This window comes from Melospiza melodia, chromosome 2 (assembly GCF_035770615.1).
Source record: "Melospiza melodia melodia isolate bMelMel2 chromosome 2, bMelMel2.pri, whole genome shotgun sequence".
NCBI classification, from domain to species: Eukaryota; Metazoa; Chordata; class Aves; order Passeriformes; family Passerellidae; genus Melospiza; species Melospiza melodia.
The window spans coordinates 84,392,911-84,415,288 of NC_086195.1; the positions used below are offsets into that span (position 1 = coordinate 84,392,911).

Sequence of the window (22,378 nt, forward strand, 5' to 3'; positions counted from 1 at the left end):
GACTCTCTCCATGTAAAATGTAATGAGATTGTAATATTTGTAAAATAAGAAAAGCTGCATTAAGTGAACACAGAGTGCAAATGTTCTTAGCAAAGAAAAGAGGAACACTTCTGTTTCAAAGAGAGCACTTAGTCCCCTAATCTTTGAAATGCTAATGTAAGTCAATTAGAATTTTTATTATTATTGGAACAGGACTTGCACTGACATTTTAATAGCTTCAGAATTATAAACCAGTGAATCATTAGTGGTGAGAGGAAGGGATACAAGGCTCAACTTGTGGCATTGCCATGTAGTTAAACAAAATTGGCATTTTCCACACATTTTTTTTTCTTTGTGGTAGTCATAACTTGAAAGTTATATGCAAAACATTTCCATTGTAATGTGCCAAGTAATAAGCCCAGCAGCCATAAAACTTATCCTGCCGATTTCATTAGACCTATTTGTAAAAAAATAGAAGTATTTTAGACAAGAAAATATTTAGAAATAGCAAAGTTCAGATCACTGGAAAATCATTCCTAATTTTTTTAGTACTTTGCAATATGAGCTTTTCTTAATAAGAAAAAGACAAATTTAAATAAAAGTATTATTTAAGAGTTTTCTAACACTATTTTGTAAGTTCTTGAGCTGCTGGGTAGGATAAATCTAAACTAATAAATCTGAAGCTCTAACTGAGGATATTTAGACTGGAATTTATCATTAGAATTAAAGCTTGGTTTTATTAAGAATGCTGTGCATGTTGAATGTGATATTCCAACCAATTATCAGGTTGAGGCAAGCATTGCTAATACTGCTGATAAATTATGCTATTACAGATGGGCTGTGCTTCCTATTGCATGCATTACACTGACACTATACTTTCTTTCCTTTCCTTTTCTCCTGTGCCATGCTTGCTGTGTAGCAAATGGAATCTCTTGCAGTAAGTTGAAGTTCTTTGATATTTTTTGTCCATCTGTGGATGGACTAATACACCCCAAGTCTACTGTTTTACTTATAAGCATGTTTTCTTTTTTTGTCATAATTTTCCTATACAAGACATGGTTCTAAATCCGGTGACTAAAATAATTTACTAACATGTGTTTTGTGAAATAAAAAAATACTGTGCCAAAATTTTGACACTTTCATATGCTGTTTCAAATGGTCATTTACATACATTTTTACAAATCAAGCTTTTGAATGGATGTAATATGCTGGGTCAGGAAACATTTGTTGTTATTTTAAAATTAATAATTTTCCATTTTTCCTAGTGAAAAACTACAATTTATAGTTGGAAGTTGCATTTCAAATGGCTTTTGTGTATGTGTTGATGAACAGTTTCATCACTATTGGTTTCTAATACTTACTCAGGAAGAACAAAAATTGAGTTTCTTGATACAGTAACTAAATACTGAGTCAAGCTAGAACCATTAGTTTGACCTTAGTTTTTTTTCATTCAGGTTAACAGCCACAAGGGTGAAACTGAATTATTGTTCTTCAAAGACTAAAAAAAATCCAGTGTTAAAAGCTATCATGAGATTTTTTTTTTTTAATGATGCTATGTTTGTTTTCAATTAATTATTAACTCCCTGACAGCTCCAACTATATGTGTATGTAACTGCTATGTAGTGTTGCTAGGTCTCCAAAATTTGAATAGAGTGAATTTGATCCCTGCTGGGGAAGCTCAGGCTGTGTCCCTGCTTGGGAGCTGAACAGGACCAGGGAGGAAGCGAGTGTCCCTGGGCTGGCACTTGCTCGGGTGAGCAGTCAGCACCTTCCCTGAGTGGCCACCAGCCAGCCCCTGATAGGCCTGAGCATGGTTTGAGAGAAGACAGAGCCAAAGCCATCTCCAGGAGGCTGTATCTAAACAATCTGTCTTTATTTTGGGAAGGGAATGGTTAGCTACACGATGGCAGATTTGGCAGTGCTCTGTGCCCTTGGTTACAGAGAACAGCCCCTGGGCAGGTTTATTTCATTGGCAGTGTTCCTCATGCCCTGCCTTTTTGTTCTGATAGGCTTTGTACATGTCCACAAGTCAGTTCTGCCCCAGCACATCTGCTCCTTACCACAGATCTGCAGAGCCTTCTTTCTGCATTTGTGAGTCTTTGCTGTCATATCCAGTCTGGTGGGATCACAGAATGGTTTGAGTTGGAAAACACCTTAAAGATCATATAGTTCCAATCCCCCTGCCATAGGCAGGGACAGCTTTCACTAGACCAGGTTGCTGACAACCTCATTCAGCCTGGTCTTGAACACTTACCGGGGTAGGGCATCCACAACTTCTCTAGAAAACCTGTTCCAGTGCCTTCCTACCCTCCATATAAAGAAATTCTTCCTAACATCTAATCTAAATCTCTCCTCTTTTTATTTAAAGCTATTGCCCCTTGTCCTACCATGATCTGCCTTTGTAAAAAGTTGCTCTCCCTGTTTTTTATATGCCCCTCTCAGTACTAGAAGCTTTCTCTTCTCCAGGCTAAACCCGCTCATCCTGTCTTCACAGTAGAGGTGCTCCTGATGCTGCCCAGGATGTGGTTTGCCATCTGGGCTCTGAGCACACACACTGCTAGCTCATGTTCAGCTCTTCATCCAGGAGAACTCCACAGGGCTGCTTTCAATGAGTTCCTCTCCCAGTCTGTCCTCATGTCTGGCATTGCCCCAGCATAGGTGCAGCCCCTTGTACTTGGGCTTGTTGAACCTCATTAGGTTCTCATGGGCCCACTTCTCAAGTCCATGTCTCCCTGGATGGCATCCCTTCCTTCTCTGTCATCTGCAAACTTGCTGAAGGCCTCCTCCTTGCTGAAATTCCTCCTTTCCATTTGGCACAGGAGCACTCCAGTGCTGCCCTCCAATAATAGACATTAAACATAATGACACAGATACCAGATCCAGAATGGCACAGAGCTCAGACCAGGCAAATTTACAGTGCTGAGCTCTGCTGCTCTCTTGGTGCTGAGGTGTGAGCAGCCCCATGTGCCTGGCCTTCAGCAGGACAAACCCTGCTAGGCTGACCCCTTCTGGCTTGGCACTATCCTCCCACAAACCCTCTTTAGAAGGAGACTAGCTCTGCCTCATATTGGCAGTGCCCTTGGCTGTTTGTTCTGATGGATAGTTGGTGTTCACCTCACCCTGATGAAAAAAAATGAAATTTGCTTTTGACCTTCGCCCCTCAAGCTTGTGAGGCTGGTACAGAAATCTGGGGAACTGCAACACTAAACTGTGGTTCTAATTTTGGCTTATTATTAAAAAATGTGGCACTTAAAAGTTGAACCATATGTAAATAAAACACTTCAGTCAAATTAACATTTATAATGTACTTAACGTACTTTCTATTAGTGTTTGTGCTGACATTTGCACAGTCCCAAATTCAGCAAAGAGCTGCAGCATGTGCTGGTAACTAAGCATGTATGAAGTGCTTTAAAGAAGCAAACATGAACAGCTTCTTCTTTCCTGCCAATTTTGGCATGAAACTCTGCTTAAGTTCCTCCAAACAGATGGAAATATCACTGAGCCCACCCTTGGTCACGGTGTCTGATACCGTAGGCAAATGAATACGGTTGGAAGTCTGTAAGGCTTTCCTGCCAAAGGGTCAGTACAAGGTCAGCACTTGTACTTGCAGGATTTTCACTTTTTATATAACCAACTGAATATTGAATGTTCCTCCCTTTTTCACCATGATCCAGCTGTGGAACTACAAGACTGCCCTCCTGTTAGACACAAGAATACCAGGAACTATAAGCATATTAACTTGACCTCTCTGGCAGCTGTGCCCATCACCCATGATTTCAATGTGTCTGACATCTTTTATGTCATGCTGCACTTTACACTGGAAGAAACAAGTGAATATTCATAGAGCAGTATCTACTTAATCTGGGACAATACTTCATAGAAGCCAAATACCCTCCTACACCTTAAACTCCATCCATCTGTTGTATAGTTTCTTTAAGATGGTGGAAAATCCATGAAAAGTTTTTTAACATCCAGGGCTGGCATTTCCTCCTTCTCACTCCTAGATGAATTTATCACCTCTGTTTCTCTCTCCTCAGAGGAGCAGGCAGGAGCTTTGACCATCTATTTCATGGCTTCTGTCTTAGATATCCATCCCTTAGAAGAGGTCTTTGACTTTATCTGAAATTCAGGAGTTTGATGTTCTATGCAGGGAAGTCACTTCCCCTGTATTCTGTTTCTGCTTTCCAGCTGCAAACTGGAGACAGTGAAGCTAACCAAAACAGAATATTTTGAGGCTGCTGCTGACATGTGCTACATGAGACCTAGCTGTCATAATTTTATTTTCAATGTCATATATGACTTAGCTGCAGAAGAAAAATCATTAATTTTCTGAAATAGTATATGATCATACTTCAGTAAAATAATGTTTTTGACAACAAACATCTCACTGTGTTTTGTTAGTTATCAAAAATTATCTAAACTCACTAATATTTTTTAATTATTTCTTCTCCTACAAATCTTTCCTTAGCAATTGGAACTCTGTCAGAGATTATATAAACTGCACTTCCAGCTGCTGTTGCTTTTTCAGTCCTACTGTAAACTTATTGGACAAGTGCACGAAGTGAGTTCCATGCCAGAGGTATGTAACAAACTACAAAGTCCTATACTGAAAATTCCACTTTATTTTCATGTTCTTATTTTTCCTTTCTCTGGACTTAACAATAAGAATCCCACTATTTCACACTGACTATAAATCTGCAGGCATACATAATCAACTAAATACCTTAATGTCCTGTTTTTTTAATTCTGTAATTAATGTTAACAAACCTTTTTCTTTAAATATTTTGACATGGCACACTCTCACTTTTGACCCAAACATCTTTTTGTTTTTAGATATATCTATGAATCTTATTTTAAAAAAAATCACAAGAACAGTACTGTTAGTTAAGCTTATTTTCAGCAGTTGCTTAAAATATGTAATACTTTGAAATATCTTTGAGGTTATCACTTTAAGCTGAATGATTATCATTTAACTTATTGTGTATTTTTCTCCTGGTAAGGAGAAAAATGAATATATTTTAAACTATTGGGTAGGAGAAGTTGTTGTACTCTGCTTTGTAAAATAAAATTTGAAGCAATTACATGTATTTTATAATATATTCTAGTAGTTTATATGTGGCCTATAAACAGGAATTGTTTTATCAGATGTGCTGTCGGAGTAAAAAGAGTTTGAATATTTATTATATCTTAAGGATATGTTGTATGTTGTGAAGGCTGGCTCACATTGTGACTAGGCTGTTCACTTTTAAGACAGGACAATAGGCATCTACAACTGCTAGAGCAGTATAGTAAGTTTTAAAAATAAGTTGTAAAATATTTTGTATTCCTTATAATTGATTTCTGTAAGTGTATTTCACAGTTAAGACTTTGTTAAATTGTTATAAATAATGCAGCCCATGGAACCGGGAAACAATTGTACAAAGAATAGCTATTTCACTATGACATTTGCATATTTTGCTGGATCCACAAGCTATCACTTGAAGGAAATTCCATTGTCAGTTCATGTGACAGTGATTATTTTTAGCGTGTAGGTGCATGAAAAAGTAGATCCTTGGAAATTATTAACTAACTAAGTATTTATGAATCTTATGCCATTTTAATTTTCAGCCTGAGAAAGGGTTATACATTTCTTGTCCATCTGTTAATCATGTCAGATGCTGCATGTGTTTTGTAAATAAATATCAACACCTTGCTAGGAGAAGTACATGCTTTCTTCAGTTCTTCCACTAGGATGTGAAAAAAGTAGCAAGGGTGAAAAATAAAAGCTTGTTTAGATATGCTCCTGCATTTTAGCAAGCCAAAACTACAGCATAATGTTAAAGGATACACAAAGGTAAAAAAAAAACCTGTAGTTTGCTTTTTCTCTATATTGTGCAGAGATCAGAAAATGTCCTTTTCATAATGTATACATCCAAAGTAGTAGTAAGGACAAACTTGAAGTACCTACTCCATGTGGGGTTTATGGAGAATGAAAATAGCCATCTCTCCTTTTTCTCCTTGGAACAGCTGTTAAATATGTCAAGAGAACTGAGTGAGCTGAAGAAAAATCTGAAGGATGCTACTGCTGCAATTGCAGCTGAGCCTCTGACAACAGAATCTGAGCCCACATTCAACTCTACTGAAGCAGCTATTCAGTCCATGCTGGAGTGTTTGAAAAACAATGAACTTGTTAAAGCCGTCAGACAAATAAGAGAATGCAGGCAAGTTTTGCTACATGGTTCATATTAGACTTTCATGTTTATAGAAAAGTATGCATCCATTATCTTCCTAACAAAATGACATGCCCAGGATCAGCATCATTAATTACTGTTTCAACAAGGAACACAGGGGCATTGATACTGGCTTTTGGAGAGGTGTGCCACAAGTAACTATCAAACAAATGCTTGCAATAATTAAGATGTTTAATTACATTCTGTAGATCAAAAGTCCTGTGAGGCTCTTAAGAATCTGTATTGAGTTAATTCCTTACAGGTGCATGTCATTGGTATGAGCTAACATTCAGCTCAGTTTCACTTACATCTATTTGAATGAGTTTTCTTAACCATTTTTTTAGATAATGGAAATTGCACTTTTATGTGTACTCAGTGCCTGATACCAGAATACAAGTAACATATGAGTGGTGTAAAACAGTGAGTTGCTTTAGGCTTATAAGCACATGCAAGTTCATTCTTCTTTTAGAGATCTCTGTCACATAGCTCCTCTCTCTGCTAATAATGAAATGCCTGCTCTTTTCCTGTTTCATTGCAGGATTTTGTGGCCCAATGATATCTTTGGAAGCACCTCTGATGATGAAGTCCAGACACTACTGAATATTTACTTCCGCCACCAAACCCTGGGTCAGACGGGCACCTATGCACTGGTGGGCTCCAACCAGAGCCTGACTGAAATCTGCACCAAGTTAATGGAGCTGAACATCGAGATCCGCGACATGATCCGCAGGGCTCAGAGCTACCGGGTCATCAATACTTTTCTTCCAGACTCCAGCGTTTCCGGCACAAGTCTCTGACAGGACCCTTGGGCCCCCTTTCAAGCTGGGAGTGCTGTCCTGTGGGAGTGAGGTGGCTCGATGTCTTCTCAGCCTTACAAAGGTTTGGTCAAACTGTACTCACTCTTGTTACATTTAGGATTTCCTCTAAAAAGCGATGGGCTGAACTTCAAACACATAGCAATACTGTAAGGACAGAGGTAGCATAAAGCACCTGGGACAACATCCTTTGTTCTGTGTTGCACAAAAACCAGTTAGCATTTCACTGAGCAACTGCAACTCACTACTGAAGAAGTGACTTTCATTGCATACCAAAGCCTACTACACTGAACAATACTTCCTTTATAGCAAATTAATTTTTGGTTGGCAAAAGTGCAATGTTTCCTTCACAAAATAGTATTTTTTGTTAAAAAACAAACCTTGTACATTTTTTCCTTTTTTTTCTTATTTAGTTGAGTGAAAGATGGGCAGAATGAAGCTGGCCACGGAATCTCACAAACTTGTTGGTCAAAAGCTGAGAGCCTGTGTAAATGAAACAAACTGTAAACAGACTATAATTTAATGTACACTGTAATTTGAATATGATTACTGTATCTTAAAACAATGAGCTGCTATGAAGTACATTTCCTAATGTTACTAGGCTACTGGCTCTGAAGGTACTGGATCATATTGTAGAGGTCTGTTCTTAGGCCCCCCCATGGATCATGAAAGGTCTTGATAGATTTCCTTTTTTTTTTTTTTTTTTTATTAAGGACCTTGGCTGCTTTTTACTAGAGGTTTGCTTTTATGAATATATTTATACTATTAAAGGATGGTTGACCTAATTTAACTTGCCATTTTGTAGGAGAAAGTCCCATCTTTTGAACTGTTAAGCATGCATATTTTTATTTAATATAAATTTTGAGTATAAAAAGTAAAAATATTAACGTGAAATGCAAGTTCTCATGTTAAGTTTCTTCAAAGAGAGGTCTTATTTTATTTGTAATGTATATATACAAAGTCATGACTATATGGGTTTTTTCTTACATTTAACTGCTGTCCAGTGTTAAATGTATGCATGTAAATCTGTTGCACATCTGAGACACTTTTATTCTGTCAACTATGTAACTTATTCACACTGTAAATACACTTAACTGTTTTTGTGAAGTAACTTTGAATCAGTACATCAATTTAACTAAAGTATAAAAGTCGCATATAGTCACAACACGGTACGTGCTTGTTGTGAAAATTGTGTTCTTGTCTGAATCAGTACTGTTGTACATGGTATCCATGATCAGCAGCCCCCCAAAAAACACCCAGCTCCTGGTTTATGCTGAAACCATTCATTGAAAAGAGTGAGAAATGTAAGTACAGCCTGACAAAAAATCCTCACAACTCAGCATAGAAGACTACTACAGCAAATATAGTTTCATTGGTGTTCTGCTGACTATGAAAGCCTCTGAACTTCCTTCTACCCTAAAGAGTGCTTTTTACACTGGCACAGATACTGCCATCAAAAGGTTTTTTTTCCCTCCTCATTGTGAACATGGGCAGCTTACACCCTTTCCCCACCTACTTTACAGCCATAGTCCTGTTCTGGTAGATAGTCTTGGATTACCAAGCAGCTGTGGTTTTTATATATACATTTGACAGAGGCAGGGGGAAGACACATTTGCATTTACACCAGACTTTATGCTCCAGAACATTTGCATCTTCCACCCTAGTTCAGTTTGAGTGACTGAAGGAAAAACTTGCTATTGTAGCCTGAATCTTAGCATTCCCTGAAGACTTCAAAACAAAGTCTCCTATCTTTAGGAAATCAAATGGGTTACTTCCTTACAGATATACTTTCCTCTTTCAACCAAGGAGGCTGAAACTAAGGGATATGAAACTAGTGCAAACTTTTTGTTTTTGAACTTTATTTACAGCATATATTCAGTGAAATTACATACTTTAAGTTATTATATTTTACAATAATACTGAAGTCTTCATCCATTATCCAATGCCAGGTCAAAAGCCTTAAGTCAAAATATTACAAAAGACAAAGTGCAAAGCACAAAACAGAAGAGGGCACTTGGATCAGACAACGTATTTGAAGCTGTAAGTGCTATCACAGGACAGCCTTTTGCCTTTGCAGCGGCCACAGAGCTCTTGGCGATGAGGTCTCTTGAGATCAATATGTCTCTTCCTCTGAGGGCAAGAGCAACGAGTCTTGGAACAGATCTTAAGAAACAAAGACATGTTAGTAGTAGTAGATCAGAGAGGATGCACTTCATGTTAGTCTAACATTTGGTTTTCCTTAATAACAGCAACACACTGGGGCTGATATACTTAAGAACTTAACTCTTGTAAAAACCCTGTGGATTTAAGGTGTGAAAGCTTTCTCACTTAGAAACACCATAAATGTAGCAAGCCATAATGCTATATGAAAACTGTTTGGATAAGCCATCCATGAGAGGAGGGGGCCTACCCCAATACCCATTTCCTAAATAACATTTCCTAGTAATTTGATGAAGTCAAGTTTTCTTCCAGATAAAGTCAATATCAGACTTAATAGAATTAGTGTATTTAACATCTGACAGTCTTAATGGAGTACAGTTAACTTACCTGGCACTGGATTGTTTCCACTCGATAGGGATTGAAGCCTTTTTGGCATTTGCGGCAGAGCTGCTTGAAGTACACCTGAAAAAAATGCAAGTTCTGTTAGTAGAGAGACTTATTCAAGGTGTTGTATACAGGTACCCAAGTTTGTGCCAAAACATCTGATTTGTCAGAGATGTTATGCCATTCTTACAAGTCTCAGGAGAAAAGAGATTAACTACCTTGTTGCTTCCAGAAATGCACCACACGTAAGCACTCTCCCATCTGATCTTGCAGTCTTTGCAGTGGAAATAGCCATACTTCTGCTCCAAGAACTGCAGAGACAGAGTTCACTGAGCATCTTCCAGCAGCCCAAGAGCACCCAGCCCAGCTCCCTCAATACTACTCCCCAAGGATGGTGAGACACTGAAAAATACTGTCCAGGAAGCCATATGGGAAATATTTGAAGCTGTACTGAATGGGGCTCTGAGCAACAGGGTCTAGTGGGTGGCATCCCTGCCCATGGAAGGGAGGTTGCAACTGGATGACCTTAAAGCTCCCTTCCAACCCAAAGCACTCTGCCATGCTTTGATCTACACTTGTGGGTTTTCACAGGCGGGGGGCTCTTCTGCTCTAGGTACGGCAGAGCCAGCCCGGGACAGGACAGGGCCCACCGCGCTGCTCATGAGGTGGCTTCTGGCCTCCCTGCTCGAGGTTCGCCCCCCGGCGCACCTGGAATGCAACTCTCTGCTTGGCAGCCGCGGTCTCCTCCCGCCGCGTCCCCACCGGCTCCTGGCGCGGCGGCAGCGCGGCCCCCGCCGGGCGCTCCTGCTGCTCCTCGCCGCCGTCCGCCCTCGGGGTCTCCTTTGCCGGCGCTGCCTTCTCCGGGAGCGGGGCGGCGGCGGGCGGCGCGAAGAGGCGGCGGTCGGGCGCGGATGAGTAGAGGGCGAGGCGGCCCGGGGCGCGCAGGCCGGCGGGGCTGAAGGCGCGGGCGGGCGGCAGCGTGCGCGGCCCCAGCGAGCACTGCACGGCCACGTCGGCCCGCAGGCTCACCTGCACCGCCGCCTCCTTCGTGCTGGCCCAGCGCGGCCGCGGCGCCAGCGCGGGGCCCACCTGCGACAGCAGCGCCTGAAGCTGCGCCCGCCGGTAGCTGTCCAGGTAGTCGGAGGGCAGCGGCGAGAAGGGGCCCCCGAGGAAAGGGCTGATGCTGCCGCTCTTGCTCTGCTTCCAGCTGGGCTGCTTGGCCGCACTGTCCCAGCCGCGGCCGAGCGCGGGGCGGCTCCTCAGGTTCGGGTAGGGGCTGATGGGAGAACAGACGAAGCTGTCCATGGTTATCGCCCCTAAAGGGTTAGCCCTGCCTGTGTCCCTGCCCTGCTTTTATCTGACCTGGGGAGCTGATGATTGCTAGTTGATGGGGAAAGTGGCGGCAGCTGAGGGAGGGAGGGGGGCTGATGGCCAGGGAAGGCCGGCCTGCCTTCCTTCTCTGCCAGACTCTAATGATGGAAAGATGTCATTCAGCCACAGGTGGGAAAACCAAGGCCTGCATAGCGAGGAGAAGCCTGCTTGCTCACAGTTCCTTCTGCTCATGGTCTTAAAAGAAGGAAAAGGGGCTTTGGGAAACTAACAAAGTCCTGATAAACTGGGTGTTCCCTGGAGAGCTGAGCAAAGAATTCAGGCAATTACATCTCTGAAATGAAGTTTTTACCCGTATTAAAAGGTCAGAGCATCCCCATTCTTCCATTACTTGGGGATTATCTACCTGGAACTTTTTCTATCAACTGAACCGCTTTAGGAAAAGATGGAATATACTCCTGTAGACAAACTGAAGTAAGGGAAAGCAGTGGCTTAGTATCTGTATATGAAATAAGTGTTAATAATACAAGCAAGTAATAAAAGCATGTGCATATTAGTCTAATCTTCTTCCTTCTTTCATAATTACATCTCTTTAGTCCAATTTTAAGGCAATACATTTAGAATAATGTGATTAAATCATCCAAACTGTGTATGTAACCCTTAAATCCCTGGAACTGCAGTGATGTGAAATCCTTTCTTTGTATGACTCCTTACCATCATTATAAATGTGTTGCTTTATAAAATTCACCGGGCCAGCAAGAGAGACACTGGAGAAGACCTGATAGGGATGATGTCTTTAAACCTTCACAGTGTATCTGACACTTTCAAGGGTCTGAGATAAATGAGTAAGAAACAGCATTTTTACAGGGCACAAAGAGATTAAGATGCAGGAAACACATTCATCATAATTAAAAGAAAAATGTCTCAAGACTCCACATGTTGCTTGGGTTTTCAAAGCACTGTCGGTATCAAAGCAAAAATAGGGTATTGATATAGCCAAGTTAAAACTTAATGATTGCAGTGCAGCTGCAAAAAAAGGAAGTTTTTAAGGTGCTTTAGGAATGGGGATAGAAATCAAACTGGAAACTACATGCCGTCATTTAAATCAGCAGTTTGAGTTCCTCTAAAACGCTTTGGGAAGAAAGTTACTGCAGCTTCCCAGAACACTGCAGGGTTAGAAGTTTAAGTTCCTTCAAAGGACAAGGTATATGGAAAATTATTGTAGGACAAGAAACTGATGAAAGTGGCAGATGACTAAGCAGGTGATGTGATAAAACTGCAACATAAGGACTGCTGTGGAGAGGTAGCAAGAAACCCCTTTATGGCACAGGAATAGATGAACATCCCACTACAATGAAGATTGTAAACTCAAAGTTGGTGGTGGAGAGAGTGTTCCACACATCTTGGAAGTTGTTCCATCGCCAAAGCCAAGAATTTAATGAAGAGACAAAGCGGGAATGGACATGTATGTGGAGGATAGTAACATTCTCTTTATTGGAATGTCCACAACCATTTCATGTGTCAAGGCCTAAAAAGCCCCCTGAGAAGCAGAGTCTGGGGCTTGCACAGTTCGCTTGCCCACGGCGCTGCCGCTGGGAGCCTTCCAGAGCCTTTTCCCGAGGGCTGGGTGTTGGCTGCTGTTGCCCAGCAACGCGGGCCATGCCAGCCGTGGATGCAGTACCTCCTCCCCTCGCCCCTACACGCCACGCTGCTGGCGGCCATCCCGCCTCAGGGCACGCACCCTTTCTGCTCTGTGCGGAGCCAGCCACGGCGGGACAGCCCTTACGGCGGGCACCATGTGTCGCCGGCCGCAATGCCGGGCCCCGAGCGGGGCAGGCCGAGGCGGGGCCGCTCCGCCGCCTCCTTGCCGGGAGGTGGCAGCCGCGGAGGGCGGGAGCGGCGGATGCTCTCGCTGCGCAGGCGCGGCGCTACGTTGGCGCCAAGCTTCGAACGGGGCGGCCGGGCTGGGGGTCTGCGCTGCCCCCTCCTCGCCCGCCGCCTTCCCTGCCCGCCCTGCCCGCCCCGCTGCCCTGCGTGAGGCGATGCTGCGGCCGCCGGCCCGCCCGAGGCGCCGCCGGCAGGTAACGGCCCCGCGTGTGCCTCGGCCCTGCCCCGGGACTGCGCTGTGTTTTGGGGGTGTCACTGCCGCCCCTCGGGCCTCCCTCCCTCTCCTCACAGCCCGCCGGGGTCCGCAGTCACCGGGTGTGACTCGGTGAGGGGAAGGGGGGGTTGGGCCCGTCCCCGGTGACCCCGCGGTGACCCGGCGGGGCTGCGCAGGCCGCGCTCCGTGCACGGTCATTGCCCGGGAGGAGCTTCCCCTCACGGAGAGCAGCGCGGGCTGGTCAAACCGCACTTTTAAAAATGTACTTCTGAGGCAGTGTTAAGTTCCTCGGTGTTCTGTCTTAATGCAGCCCGTACCCTCTTCTAAAGCGCCCGTTTCCCCACGGTTTTGGTAAGGCAGCGTGCGTAACACGGCCATCATGTGGGAAACGGGGTTTACAGTGGAAGGCATAGATGTGTTAGACGGTGAAGTCTCACTATGGGCTTATTGTACATGTATTTTAAATGGAACTGTGAAGCTGGCGGTGTCTGCTCCACCTGAAAGCAACTTTGAATCAAATTCTTGACATGTAAGTTGTAATGGTTGTAGGAGTATATATGTGATAGTACATATTCCATCCTAATATAGTGTAGTGAGTGTGGGGTTTTGATTTGTGTTTAAAATACCTCAGAAATGTTCTGCCTATTCGATTGTGACGTGTGTTTGCTGAGTGTTTTCATTATCTCTGGTACAATTCCCTGTGCTCTTGTCTGTTGTTTTCCCACCATATTCATCACTGTGGTGTGTGAATGCTCACATCACAGTCAAAGCAAAACAAACAGGGCTGTGGCACACCACAAAATGCAGGAAAGCCAGCCTAAGATATTCAAACAGCAGTGTATGAAAGTGTTTTATTTCTTCTCAGGCTTTTCAACTGTTCCGGTAATTTAATGGATAAGAAAATGGCTTGCAAACCGGTGGAAAGACTAACTTTCTTTGAAATATTTAAGACACACTGCAGTGAATCAGGTACAGCTTATCTAAAGTAATTCTTATTAAGATTTCTTTCTGGGCACCAATATTTTGTACAGATTTGCTGTATGTTTCACAGGAAAGCTTTATGCAAGTTGTTAGCTGCTGTTCTTGCCCCAAACCTATTTCCTAGATTTCTTCAAATTTTTGTTTGTAGTTTTTTTTCATGATATATGCTTATATAGTTACTTTTGTACTTGCTTTTTTAGAGTTGTTACCTCTATACATACCCACATGTAGACCAGGCTTAGTGTTTTGCAGGAGACACCTGTGGTAGTTAGTGATTTTAAAAGGAACCTGTTTAGCTTGCCACTCTGAGCAAAATGAGAAACTAAAAGCCAGAGTATACTTGTGATTTTAAACAAACTGGATATTTTTCTGTTCCTTTGGTTATTTTGTTAATGATTAAGAATTTGGGCAGAAATCTCTTTATATTTTGTGGTTATCAGAGTGCAAAACCATCTAGAAACAAGCATACCAAGAGTATGGCAGTGGAAGGAGCGCTGTGTTTGGCTGTTAGCATTTAAATGCCTGGTATGTTTTCACATCCTCCATAGAGGAACCTTTTTCCTTTTCATGTGGTTTTCTGTATGTTTTCCCTCGCAGATTTAGGGCCCATCAGTCTTAATTGGTTTGAAGAACTCAGCACGGAAGCACCCCCATATGAGCCCAGATCCTTTGGAGAGCTTGATGGGCCCTCTGGCTGGCTTGATCAAACAGCTTTTAAAACCCCAAGGACAAAACCCTCTACATGCAGTCAGCTGGCATCAACCCCACTGCTCTTTAAAGAACAAAATGCAGTATTGCCACCTTCTTCTCCTGAAAAAGAGCCTGATCAGAAAAAAGTAGGAGCAAGTGAGTAACTTTTTTTTTTTTAACTTTCTGTTGCAGCTGATGATCATTAATGTAATAGATAATGCTACTGCAGGAGCTGTGGGACTAAAAAACTTATTTTAGTAGTCTTCTGAAGATCATCTATAAAAATGCAGAATTAATATTATAGTGGATTCAGGTTGTGATAAACTGGTAATATATAAGCAAAATTCCCTGTATAAGTGATACTGTTGTGGTCCAAACATTCTAAGTACTGTTAATATGAGGGGATATGAACTCAGTATAACCTGTTGACTGCAAATCAAAGTGAATTTTTTTAGCAGTCTAATTTTTTTATGCAGAAGTTTTGAAGCTTTTAAAGGGAAAGCTTCATTTGAAGCTTTCCTTATCATTCTTATCACGATGAAGTGTGAGGCAATCTGTAGGGCACTCCTTAACCTTTCTTGGAAAGTTTTAGAAGCACCATCTCTTTGAGTTACTAAGATTGTAAATTATAGAAAAAACTACGTTTTTCCATTTGGAGAAAAAAGGAATTTTGTGAGGTACTTCTCATATATTATTTCCAAATCCCAAGTACATCATGGAAGTTCATGACAGTGTGCTCCTTTCTGATGTACCCACCCTCCTTGCACAGCAAGAACCTTTTCTGTGGAGAACATATGCAACATTGTCTGTAAGAATCTCTTCTTTGGAAGAGTATTGAACCCTATTCCTGAAGTATGTGATTGGTACATCTGCTGTGTCTGTGTCCTTCTGATAAGCTTTTCTAACCAGGTTACAGACAAACACAAGACTCCCTTTTATTACCAGAATTGTTCTTAGATCCTGTGCAAATTCTGTGAAGGGTTAGAGCTATGCTGCAGTTCAAGTGTACTTTATAACACTGCTTCCATGGAATATTGTAACTCTGTTTCTGCTCAACTTCTGCTGAGAACATGTTTCTTCTAAATGTGTAGCTATTTATATTGTACAGTGTAAAGTCCCTAGGTAATTCTTGATTTCAGGAATTTCATTTGGCAGTTTCATAAATGGCAAAGGAAGGAACCTTATGATTGTTTATTTCAAAATGGTCCATTTTGGTCTGCATATGTTCAAAGTTCACATGTGACTGCCTGGAATATTCCATTTTCTTGGTTAGAGCCCAGTGGCTCTTACGAAAACAGGAGCCTGGATGGGAGCTGATGGATTTCATCCCTTGGTATGGTACTGAAATGCACCTGTGCTGTGCATGTGAACTCAGGAACTCAGAAGCAGAGAGAAATGCACATACTAAAGTGTAATTTCTGATACTAAGATTGTTTGGAAACTTCAGAGTAGAAATTCCTGTTAGCAGTTGATTGTCCATGTAAGGGTCTCACTGTTCATAGGATTAGTGGGAACATTGTCTTTTGCCTGGAGATGCTTTGCAAATAAATGCTGCTGACAGTGGCAGTGACTCCAACAACAGTTCTGGAAATAATTTTTGCTTTTTGTTGCTTATTTCAATCAATAAGTGTATGACTTAGTAAATTTGAAGGGAAGCTGCACAAACCTGTGTTTGCACATGTTGTATTTTTGCTAAGAATAACTTGTGCAATGACAAGAAAGGCACAATGCAGTACATTAAAACTGAAATGGAATGGAATATATGACTTGATTAATACCAAGTCAATAAAGTGACATAATAAGGGGTCTTCTTGGCTGTGCATTTGAAAAATGTGTAGCAATGGTTGGATATAAAATTTGAGCATATTTAAAATACTAGAAAAGAAATTAGGATTAGGTTGTGTTTTTTTGTTTTGTTTTGGTGTTTTTTGTTGTTGTTGTTCTGATTAGGTTTTGTTTGGGTTTTTGAAAACTTCGCTTTAAACTTCAAAATTGAAACTGTTACCTGCAGTTCTGCAAAGTTGTGCTGATTATTGTATTCTATGTTGTAGATAGAGAGAATTTGTTAAGCCCAAGTAACACAAGAAGAAAAATAGACGAAGAAAATGAAATGCTTACTTCATCTCCTGGTAACTTCCACAACTGCCTCACTGCTAGGTATGCTAAATATGTCAACACAAATAGAAAATAGTCTGGGCCTTAAGCAAAAAGCAACACTTAACCCACCAGACTGTTGAACTTTAGGAGCACTGAATAATCTTGTTTGTCTGATATGTTTATGATACTTGTAGGTTGCTAAGTGAGTTGAAAATAAAACACTGGCTAAATTCAAAGATGTCCTTGCTTTCAGGTGATCATTCTTCCTATTTTTCTACTCTTTCACAGCTGGAATACAAAAATTTTTAACATTATTTCAGCTTTCCAAGGCCAAACATCCAAAGAAAGAGTAGTAGTGATACATCATGTGCTTCTCAAGTAGTAAAGCTATTTGTGATATTTACTGAGATTTTTTTAATAATAGCCTTAATTTTTACAGACTTATTGTCTGTATTTCAGATAAATTTTATCAAAGTATTTGTGTTGATTGTAAGAAGAGTTAAACTTATTATTTCATTGCAGTCAGTTAAGCCAATTTCCCTAGTTTCATACAGCCTATTATAAAATGCATGGTTACATTGGAATTTATTACTTGTAAGACAAATCATTACTGAAAATTAAATTATTTCCTGAAAGAAATATTTTACAGTTTATAGTAGACTTATGGTAACGTTTAAAATATTGACTGATGGTTAGGAGGAATCTGTGTTTTATCTAGTCAGGGAAGTAACCATGGTGAAAGAAAAGAAATAATGGAGATCGTAATATATGTAATGTTTGAAATATTCAATTATTTTAAGAAACTGAGACATGAAATTAATATTATGGCTTTAATTTTCTTTTGCAGTCCAACTATTTTAAGGAATACTTACAGAACACCTCAGAGAAATAATGTCCCTGGTTTGTATCTTCACTTTTTGGTTCTACAAAATATTTTACATCTCTGGATAAAAATCCATATTTTTTAGTTACTGTTTAATGTCCTTTTTACATCATGTTTTGCAGGTCCATATGGAAGCTTGTTTTACACACCAAAACTTTTGGAGGTACAGATTTTATTCATGCATTTTATTTCCTTTTCCTGAGTTGTACATTTAGAATTTGGCATAGAAATTATATATATGATTGTTAAATGTATTTCTAGGTCAGAACTCCAAAATGTATTTCTGAAAGTCTGGGAGCAGAAGTGGATCCAGATATGTCCTGGTCAAGTTCTTTAGCCACGCCTCCTACCCTTGGTGAAACTGTGATAATAGGTATTTCTTAAAATGAGCAATTGCTAATGCTAAGGGTTTAATACTTCCAGTTTTGATGCTGGAAATTCACTCAGTATGAACTGTTTGGTTTTTTAACTAAAAAAAGACAAAATTCTTACAGTGATTATTAGTGGGTGCCTATAGATAATGCAGCCCTACGCAGAAAACTTTTCGGAAGTTTTCTTCCTTTGTCTGAGGGGTTAGGGCATATAAATTTGGAAATAACATAGCAAAGCATACAAGGAGGATTAGATATGTTTGCTTTGCCCCATCACATAACTAGGAACTGCTGGGCTAAGTTAAATGGGTTTGTTTATGAAGTGTAAGAAGGTGGCCTGCTGAGTTAACCTCCCAGCAGCAGTGTTGAGTTCAGCATTTTAACCACTCTCACTGTGCCTGCCATCAGAATCAGTGAGATGGACTGGGATACTCATCCAATTTAAGACCCGAGCTCCTGGGTTCATATTTCCTGGGTTATTTGGATGGGGCAATTCCTGGAGCTCATTTACTGCACAGCTGCACAAACAGCTGTGTCAGCAGAGCTGTGAATGAGAATGAGTAGGTGATAATTGCTTCAGTAGTAACTAACAGTGATGATAAACATCAAGCCTCAACCTAAGGTGTTGGTGAAAGTGAGATTTCATTAGCATACGATAAGCAAAATGAAGTTTCACTGTATGATTTGTTGATGAAAATTCATGAGAAAATGGGAAGACCTGGATGTGTTTCCTTAGCTTCTGATACTGCTCTTTTTCATGTTGTTAAATTACCACTGTGTAGTGCATATAGGGCATATTAAGAATGAACCTTAGGATTGGGAATTACTTTTGGGATGTAAGGGGTGGTACTATTCACAAGGCTATTGAGTTGTGCCATTTTGGGTGTTCTTTGGTCCAGAAAGGTGTGAACTGAAAAGAAGGGCTGGGGGAAGTATCCATACCTTAATGATGATGTTCTGGGAGATGAGCTGTGGTTTGAGCTCTCATTCTTACATGTCTAATAAGCTTAATATTTTATAATAGTGATATTATACTCTCTGCCTTCTGACACCTGTGAAAAGAAAGAGCTGCTACACAGAACCTAGATGTTGTGTCTATGAAATATTTTAGTATATGCTCTTCAGGCATTTTAAAAAGAGGGTTCACTTTCTCCTTTTGTAACAAAAGTGCAGGTGGTACTGCTGTTTTGGGAGGAAATGGGAAAAAAACCCAAATTCCTGAAAGGCTTGAAGATCTCTTCCAGATTTTTGGACAGAAGAAAATGGGGAGGAATGCCATGAATAACTCTTTGAAAGCGGAATGGCAGTGCTGTTTCAAGGTGGTAACAGGAAATATAGCAGAAACCATAACCTGTGATTTGTGGTGGTTTGTGCTGGTTCAAAACTGCCTTTGTACACTGTCCTTCCACTGTATGACTTTTTAATTAGCACTTTTAGTTTTTATTAGTTTATTTACAGATTTGAGTGGAATTTAAAATAATCCAATGAAAATCCTCCCAAAACACAGCTGTATTTGAACACACTCAGCAGATTACTCAGGAGAAAATAAATTGACTTGTCTGTCTCCTTCCAAAGCTAGAGAGAATGATTCTGTTTCTGAAGCAAAGCGACAGGATGGAAGGGCTGATACAGTAAGTAGTTTTAAGAGCTGTGTTGTTCTTCAATTTCAGTTAAGCTATTCCATTACATGTTTATATTCCTGAGCCAAGAATAAAAAATTCTGTCGTTTTCATTTCAAGCTCTCCTATCTGACTCTTTTTTAAAAAGTTACTGCTCACAAAACTGAATTTGAAATACATGGTTGCAGAATGTGTTCTCACGAATAACCCTCTCTGAGGAATATTTTTTGCTGTGCTTATTAAAAAAAAAAAAACCAAAGCAACCCCAACCCCCCAAACCACTTGGCTTCAGCAGCAGTCAGTATTATTTTGAGAGGAATCAAACCTAGGAATTATGTTACTTATCTGAAGATCTATTTGTCTGTTTTTTCCCACTTCCATCAGATTTTTGGAAGTTATTCTTTAGGAATAACTTGTTGCTCTCAACCTCTACAATCAAGAGTTGAAATTGAGTATTAATTTCAGTCCTTTGACAGCAGTAGGGAAAGTTCTTGCATAATTGGAATTTGACAATGTGTATATGAAACCTGAATGACTGTTGAGACTGAAAACCAAGGGTGACACTAAAAGGATTCAGTTACAAATTTAAGTTTGATCCTTAATGACCTGAAACTTTACATTTAACAAACAGTTGCAAGTCAAAATAGGCAAAATGTCTTTGTCCTTCCTCCTATCTCCTTTGTTCCCTTTTCGAGAGGATTACAGTAAACTGTTGAACCCCTTCACTGCCCTGAAGGTGACTTTAAAATGGAACCTGATTTGCATTAAAAATAGGGATTTTCTGCTTGTTTGTTTTTCACGTGTACTTGTGAAAATGCTACCTTTCATTTTGAGAGATGGAGTCAAGTACTGCAGTAAATGTTTAGAGTTCTGTCCGTCACAGGTAAAGTGATGCTAACTGGTACATAATATAACAGCTTTTGTCTTTGGTTTACAGATTTTGCACAACTGTTTTTCCAAGCATGATAAATGTCCTGAGATTAGTGATGCAAGTATGCTGTCTGTACCAGAGACAGTAAAGCTAAATGCTGAAGATGACATCAAAGATTTGGGTATGCTTTGATGCTTTACCTAATAAGTATTCAGTGAAGCAAGACTGGGGATAAAAGTACATTCTGTGTTTTGGGCTGTTCTGTGGCTGGTTTGTTCCGCCAGCTGTGTACTCTGAGTTCCTAAATTTATTCTAATTTGTAAAATTAATCTAGCCTTATAAAGAGGAGTGTCTGTTGAGTCAGTGAATTAAATCAGTGTCCTGGTTAAGCCATGAAAGTCAGGTTATGGTGCCACTGGACAACAACCAGATTAGTACTGTGAAGTGTGCTCCCTGCAGCTGGAGAGGTGAGACTGTGGGAGAGCTGAGACAGAAAAATGGTACAGGCTCAAGGGGGAGCAAGACTACTGCTTCTAGTTATTGAACAGGCTTAACTTTTATCATGAAGTTTCATCCCAGCACTCACTGTTCTGTGGTGAGCTTGATTTTTGTTCTTGCTGTATCCTTTTTTCATTTGCTTCACCTGTTCAAAATAGGTAGTTCAAAATGTGACAAATCCTTCTGGAGAAAAAGTGTTTCTGATTTCTTTAATTGAATGCAGAAAATACAGAAGACATGGGAGGAGTACCTGCATTCCGTGTTTTTAGATCACATCAGTGGACAAGTGAAAGTGTAAATTTCAGTGGGAGGTTTTTTGATTTTAGTTGAGAAATGATGGCAGAAGGGGAGATTATTACCAGAAATTGGTGCAGCGTGCATGGGTGTAAAAGGGTGCTGTAGGAATTCATGCTGGCTAGACAGGACATTATATCCTTAGGATTTTTTGTCTCCTTATCTGAATCAAATGACCTGCCCTAAAAATAAGGTTTAGTGGTACATGTAAGAATTTTAAAAGAATCAGTTTAGAATTTGATGAGGAGAGCTGAGAATGCTGGCATCAGGAAACATTGTTGCTTACAGAATGGTATAGGCCTGCTGTTTTTATACTGTAGGTCCAAATGTGCTGAAAAGAATGTGTTTGGTAGTAAATGTATTAAAATAGTCTGTAATTAGCAAAAATACTTTTAGAAATTAAGCACAAATTAATTGGTCTTGGTCTGTGTTCCAGTAGGTCCTATTACATTGCATACTGCAGTAGACAAGATAAGTTAATGTATGAGAAAAATAAGAGGAAGAAGAAGACCATTTGTTTTAGAGTTGAAAATAACTTGCAAGTGTTTCCCTTTTCCTACATCTTCCCTTTTTGATAATTTGGCATTTGAAGATGCCATGTATAAAAAAGACAGGTCCACATTTGTAGCTTTCAGGTGTTTGTTTTCTCTGGAATAGTGTCATAAAGTACAATAAGTTTTATTAAGTATATATTTTGTTTCAGTTAAAGAAAATAAGATCATAATATATCAAATCATCAAATAATATCACCCTCCAGTAAGTTTAGAAGTCAGAATTAATTTCCCTGATTTTTGTTTTTCCCTGGCATGAGATTATTCCGTGTACAGACAGTATCTGTACAGTCTTTCAGTTAGTCCTTGTTTTCTTTCATCCTAAAAAGTAATGTCTCTTGTTTAAGTAAAAACAAATAAGCTGTGTCTGTGTAGAAAGCTGTACTGACAACCTATCACAGGATGAAGGGATATGGTCACAGAAGTTGCTTCAGAGGAACCTGCTTTAGTGAAGGAAGATGACCTACCTGCACACTCAATCACAGTAGTGTTACAGTTTCTTCTTTTTGACATCTCATTTGCCACTCAGGCGAAAAATAGAAAGTA

At 40.3% G+C, this 22,378-nt stretch overlaps 3 protein-coding genes across 14 annotated transcripts in view; 2 read left to right on the forward strand and 1 right to left on the reverse strand.

Moving 5' to 3' along the window:
• FRY (FRY microtubule binding protein) overlaps window positions 1-8,175 on the forward strand; it is a 224,250-nt gene extending 216,075 nt beyond the window's left edge. For 8 of the 9 annotated variants that reach the window (XM_063149130.1, XM_063149128.1, XM_063149129.1 and 5 more), the window contains 4 exons: window positions 899-916; window positions 4,448-4,558; window positions 5,986-6,179; window positions 6,727-8,175. In XM_063149130.1, coding sequence (XP_063005200.1) covers window positions 899-916; window positions 4,448-4,558; window positions 5,986-6,179; window positions 6,727-6,985 — 582 coding nt within the window. In that variant the 3' untranslated portion in view covers window positions 6,986-8,175. The remainder of the gene's footprint in view (window positions 1-898; window positions 917-4,447; window positions 4,559-5,985; window positions 6,180-6,726) is intronic. The other variant, XM_063149126.1, reaches the window with a different exon arrangement.
• A 765-nt stretch (window positions 8,176-8,940) lies between these two features.
• ZAR1L (zygote arrest 1 like) lies at window positions 8,941-10,852 on the reverse strand. Its single transcript, XM_063149133.1, has 4 exons — window positions 10,256-10,852; window positions 9,766-9,858; window positions 9,551-9,625; window positions 8,941-9,166 (listed from the first exon to the last, which is right to left on the reverse strand). The coding sequence occupies exons 1-4, from the start codon at window positions 10,850-10,852 to the stop codon at window positions 9,023-9,025; spliced, it is 909 nt and encodes a 302-aa protein (XP_063005203.1). The 3' UTR covers window positions 8,941-9,022.
• A 2,088-nt stretch (window positions 10,853-12,940) lies between these two features.
• Window positions 12,941-22,378, forward strand: part of BRCA2 (BRCA2 DNA repair associated) — a 34,087-nt gene continuing 24,649 nt past the window's right edge. For 3 of the 4 annotated variants that reach the window (XM_063149134.1, XM_063149135.1, XM_063149136.1), the window contains exons 1-9: window positions 12,941-12,957; window positions 13,843-13,946; window positions 14,556-14,804; window positions 16,700-16,805; window positions 17,593-17,645; window positions 17,751-17,791; window positions 17,890-18,001; window positions 19,575-19,630; window positions 20,556-20,670. In XM_063149134.1, the coding sequence (XP_063005204.1) occupies window positions 13,868-13,946; window positions 14,556-14,804; window positions 16,700-16,805; window positions 17,593-17,645; window positions 17,751-17,791; window positions 17,890-18,001; window positions 19,575-19,630; window positions 20,556-20,670 (811 nt within the window). In that variant the 5' untranslated portion in view covers window positions 12,941-12,957; window positions 13,843-13,867. Of the gene's footprint in view, window positions 12,958-13,842; window positions 13,947-14,555; window positions 14,805-16,699; window positions 16,806-17,592; window positions 17,646-17,750; window positions 17,792-17,889; window positions 18,002-19,574; window positions 19,631-20,555; window positions 20,671-22,378 lie in introns of those variants that run through there. The other variant, XM_063149138.1, reaches the window with a different exon arrangement.